This window comes from Sinocyclocheilus anshuiensis, unplaced genomic scaffold (assembly GCF_001515605.1).
Source record: "Sinocyclocheilus anshuiensis isolate Anshui unplaced genomic scaffold, SAMN03320099.WGS_v1.1 scaffold2917, whole genome shotgun sequence".
In the NCBI taxonomy this organism is placed as follows: Eukaryota; Metazoa; Chordata; class Actinopteri; order Cypriniformes; family Cyprinidae; genus Sinocyclocheilus; species Sinocyclocheilus anshuiensis.
The window spans coordinates 365,879-371,530 of NW_015539844.1; the positions used below are offsets into that span (position 1 = coordinate 365,879).

The 5,652-nt window shown below is 32.2% G+C and overlaps 1 protein-coding gene across 1 annotated transcript in view; it reads right to left on the reverse strand.

Moving 5' to 3' along the window:
• LOC107684530 (eukaryotic translation initiation factor 4 gamma 1-like) overlaps window positions 1–5,428 on the reverse strand; it is a gene marked incomplete at its 5' end in the record, with an annotated part of 19,518 nt that extends 14,090 nt beyond the window's left edge. The window contains 4 exons of the mRNA XM_016480803.1: window positions 698–903; window positions 2,483–2,600; window positions 3,226–3,337; window positions 5,144–5,428. Of these exons, the coding sequence (XP_016336289.1) occupies window positions 698–903; window positions 2,483–2,600; window positions 3,226–3,337; window positions 5,144–5,428 (721 nt within the window). The remainder of the gene's footprint in view (window positions 1–697; window positions 904–2,482; window positions 2,601–3,225; window positions 3,338–5,143) is intronic.
• Window positions 5,429–5,652: the final 224 nt, after the last annotated feature.

A 5,652-nucleotide genomic window follows, 5' to 3' on the forward strand; every position in this document is an offset into this window, starting at 1 on the left:
CATCAGATCACAAAAGGAAGCATTTGACTGGTGTTGTGGAGTAAAAAGGTTATAATGTTCTCTTTTGTTGGACAACAGGTTTAGAAATGTGAATACAAGGGAGGTTTAGCTTTAGGCGTTTTAATTTAAGCATGTTTAGCTTAGTTAACAGAAGCTGCTGCAGTCAGAGCAAGTGTGATTACTGCATTCACGTGCTCCTCGATGCTCTCGTTTCCCGAGTTGTGCTTTTGAAACAACATGGACACTCGCGTTACTACAAAGATGTGTTGGATTTGTATTATTAGAGCTTTCCGACTTGAGTTCACGTGCATTTTCTCAGTCGGGGAATTATTTTTCACGTGCGGTGCCGGTGATGATGCTTCTTACGTCTGTTTCGGAGAACCAGAGGACAAATATTTCAATCGATCGCTCAGGCATGGCACTGAAATCTGCGTTTGGGTTCGATTCTAGTGCATACTGGTTACATGGGTACCGGTGCCATATTGGTACCCAACCCTAATTAGATTGCTCAAATAAAAATCACGATTACTTAGAAAAATAAATCCTTCTAAAAAGAGAGACTATTAAATAAATAATGCATAAAATGACTTCAAACTAAGCTAAACTACAAAATGAAATCAAAATAACCGTAATGACCCTGTACTGCACAATGCTCGCGGTCACTAAACCCGTGACCTCTGACCCCGGTTCACTGTACCGCGTTCTCGCTCTCTCTCGCGCTCGTCTGTGATGCTGGAGACGCGTCGCACCATCTCTCGATCCCGACTCCTCTCCTCCTTTTCACGGCTGAAGCTGCGCTTGCCGGCCGCAGGACGGTTCCGGTCCATCCGGTCTGATCCGCGGTCATAGATGCGTTCATCCCGCCAGTCGAACCGCTCGCTGCGTTCCCGACTGGAACTGCTCCTGAGAAACACACACAGGGATACACCATCAGCAGAAGCACAAAAGAACGCTAGAACGCTGCTATTTTATTAATATTGCAGTTTTTGTTCATACTTTGAATATGTTTTATTAGTGACCCTGGAGCACAAAACCAGTCTTAAGTGTCAATTTTTCAAAATTGAGATTTATACATCATCTGAAAGCTGAATAAATAAACTTTCCATTGATGTATGGTTTGTTAGGATAGGACAATATTTGGTCGAGATACAACTATTTGAAAATCTGGAATCTGAGGGTGCAAAAAAATCTAAATATTGAGAAAATTATCTTTAAAGTTGTTCAAATGAAGTTCTTAGCAATGCATATTACTAATCAAAAATTAAGTTTTGATATATTTACGGTAGGGAACTTACAAAATATCTTCATGGAACATGATCTTTACTTAATATCCTAATGATTTTTGGCATAAAAGAAAAATCTGTAATTTTGACCCATACAATGTATTGTTGGCTATTGCTACAAATATACCCCAGCGACTTAACACTGCTTTTGTGCTGCAGGCTCACATATTTATATTTAGATAAAATGTATATTTTTTATATTTATATTTTTCTATTTTGTTTTTAATTTCAGCATCAAAGGCTATATTCATGGCAAACTCAAGAATAATAACATTTAAAATAGTCTTAATAACAATGCTTCAAGAACTGCAAAGCAATGATGTAAATATTATACATATATTTAAAACATAAAATAACAATTTTAAAAATATATCTGTTTACCTGCACATCATGTGACATAGGTTTTATTAATATTTTGAATTTGTTTTTATTTTTTTATACACTGACTTCAATTTTAAAGTTTGAATAGTTTGATGTATTTGTCTATTTATTTATCCTTTTATGCCATATGTACAGTTAAAAATATATATATTTTTTAAATATTTAAAATTTTTATTTAAATATTTTAGAAATACTTTTACAAACAAACAAGATAAAGCAAGTAACAATTATACACAATCTTAAAATTGATAAAATTTCTAATATTTTTCCAGGACAAATTGTTTTTTTTTTAAATGTCAATGTACTAATTTACAGCAAGACATTCTAATAATTACAAATTTTTTTTTTTTTTAACTTTTCCTTTTTTTTAAATATTTTATATTGTATATTATTTCAAGTAACACATGTGTTTTTTTTTCTTTTACTTTTGGTTAACTAGAATCCCGGTCCAACCAGAAACACCCCCCCCCCCCTTTTTTCAATTTGAGGCCTAAATTAAACTTGAAAGAAGACATGGCTATTATCAGTATTTTTGTGAATAAAGACATGTTGGTTTATATAATGATACAGATGTGTTATATGCAATATAAATGTCTTTATATGCACCTCTGTCTTGGTCTTTTTTACTTAACAATGTTTTAGTTTTTTTTTTTTTTTTTTACTTTTCCTTTTTTTTAAATATTTTATATTGTATATTATTTCAAGTAACACATGTGTTTTTTTTTCTTTTACTTTTGGTTAACTAGAATCCCGGTCCAACCAGAAACCCCCCCCCCCCCCATTTCTATATCCGTATTAAACGGAGCGTGACCTCTGACCTGTGAGGAACCCTCCTGTCAGAGTCGATGTTGGTGGATGATGATGAAGATGAAGAGGAGGAAGGCTGCTGAAGTGCTGAAAAGCGGTTCAAAGTGCTGGTACGACCAGAATCCTGGGCTGGAAAACACATGTAAACAAAGCTCAGAGTCTCATGTGGTGCACAACACAATCACAGGCGTGACACACTCACTGCTGTCGCTGGGTTTGGCTCCGGAGCCCCCGCTGCTGCCTTTGCCCCAAGTGCCCCACGAGCCTTTGCCTCCGGGGGCAAGAAGCTGATTACTGAAGTCCAAAGCGCCCGGCTGCACGACACACACACAGCATTAGTGTTCAGCGGTGATACTGAGAGCAAGTCAGAGTTTATCAAACAGATAGAATTCAAACATAAACAAAAAATACTTAAAATAAATGTTAAGTGAAATAAAAAATAAGATATAAAAAAAACTAACTTATTTCTCATATTAAAAAGAAAATATAAAAAAAAAATATTTTTATTTAACCAAACTTTAAATAACTACAAAAATAAATAAATGCCATATAGACAAACCCAAATGCACTAAAAATGACAAAAACCCAACAAAATGACTAATACTTTAAAATGAAAACAGAAAGCAGAAAAATTAAAACTGATTCAAAATGCAGGGATTTTGTGAGTCGACGAAAAGCAAAAAATGAATTAAATCATAAAAACGTAAATTTAAAATATTTCAAAATAATGTAAATATTTAAAATAAAAACTCACTGCTGTCGCTGGGTTTGGCTCCGGAGCCCCCGCTGCTGCCTTTGCCCCAAGTGCCCCACGAGCCTTTGCCTCCGGGGGCAAGAAGCTGATTACTGAAGTCCAAAGCGCCCGGCTGCACGACACACACACAGCATTAGTGTTCAGCGGTGATACTGAGAGCAAGTCAGAGTTTATCAAACAGATAGAATTCAAACATAAACAAAAAATACTTAAAATAAATGTTAAGTGAAATAAAAAATAAGATATAAAAAAAACTAACTTATTTCTCATATTAAAAAGAAAATATATAAAAAAAAAATATTTTTATTTAACCAAACTTTAAATAACTACAAAAATAAATAAATGCCATATAGACAAACCCAAATGCACTAAAAATGACAAAAACCCAACAAAATGACTAATACTTTAAAATGAAAACAGAAAGCAGAAAAATTAAAACTGATTCAAAATGCAGGGATTTTGTGAGTCGACGAAAAGCAAAAAATGAATTAAATCATAAAAACGTAAATTTAAAATATTTCAAAATAATGTAAATATTTAAAATAAAAAACATGAACTAAAAATTATTCAATATACAATATTATTTTTTTTTTTAGTTTAAAGTAATAAAATAACTAAAAATAAATACAAATTAATTTAAAAAATAAAAATGACAAAAACACAAGAGAATTACTAAAACTTTAAAATGAAAATTAAAACAGAAAAATAAAAACTGATTCAAAATGCAGGGATTTGGTGAGTCGACGAAAAGCAAAAATTATATATATTAATTATATTATATTTTCTAACAGATAGAATTCAAACAAACAGAAATACTTAAATTAAATGTTAAGTGAAATAAAAAAATAAGATATATATATATATATATATAAAAAAAAAACTTATTTCTCATATTAAAATAAAAAAAAAACGTATTTTTATTTAACTGAACTTTAAATAACTAAAACAAAAACTGTAATAAAAATGTATAAATGCTATATAGACATGTATAAAAAAAAAGAAGCCCAAATGCAATAAAATGACAAAAACCCAACAAAATGACTAATACTTTAAAATGAAAACAGAAAGCAGAAAAATTAAAACTGATTCAAAATGCAGGGATTTTGTGAGTCGACGAAAAGCAAAAAATGAATTAAATCATAAAAACGTAAATTTAAAATATTTCAAAATAATGTAAATATTTAAAATAAAAAACATGAACTAAAAATTATTCAATATAAGATGACATCAGAGAACTGTGAACATGCGAGTGTTATTAAATTACTGAAATAAATTAAATAATAAATTAAAATAATGTTCATAATCTTAAAAAAACTGCAACCTAACGTAATCGTTTAAAGACATTTACAAACTTCAAGTTGAAAAAAAAATAAATAAATAATACCCCACACATCAATTATATTTTTGTATAATATATATTTTAATAAATTAATTATATTAATAATATAACACTTTTATCAATTATTGTTACCTAAAACTAAAACCATTAAAAACATTATTATTTTTTTTTTACTGAACAATGATGAAAACTAGCAGCAGTAATGTTGCTTTGGCAACTAACTAAAACAAGCTTAGGTTGATGCACTTAAAACTAGAACCGAACTAAATAATATTTTTTAAAACCATAAACTGCTAAAAATGACCAAAGCACACAAAGATTTCAAAGAAAGAAATTAAACTAAAAACAGAAAGTATAAAAATAAATGTTAATTCATAACATTAATAAAAAACTGTAATAGTATATAAATAATACAACAGTATATAGTAATATTTAGTACGAATATAATATTTCTGCCAGAGTTGCTACAGTAAATCCACTAACAGTTGAAATCAGTGGACTGAAATACCTTCTTATTGATTATTTATAGATCAGACTTTAGCAATAATCAATAATAAATGTATTGGAGGTGGATCAGACCTTGGTGATCTTGCTGAGGCGCGTCGGGTCGATGGGTCTGTTCTTGGTGGAAATGGGCACCATGTTCCAGCCGTCGTCAGGGGCCTGGTTGCCACGGGAACCGGGTGTGTGGGGGCCTCCACGGGGCCCCACCCCTCCTCCCCCTCCTCCTCCTGCACTGCCCTTCTTGGAGAGGAGCTGCTGCTGAACTTTGACCTGCTCTCGGTGCTCCTCTAGCTCCGCCTCCTTGTGGATCTGCTCGATGGTCTTCGGCCCCTGATCTCCGCGCCGTGGGACCCAGTTATTCTGAGGGACGCAGAGAGAACGAGCTCAGAAAGAAACATTACGCTGAAAACAAGCCGGATTTTCCCACTGTGTCGCTCTTTTATTCCCTCTCTCTCTTTTATGCACTTCAGTTTTGCTGCAAAATGTTGGAATAATTACATACAAAAATACAGTAAAAATTCTGAAATATTATTGCAGTCTAAAACAGCTGTTTTCTATGTGAACATCTGTTAAACTGTAATGTA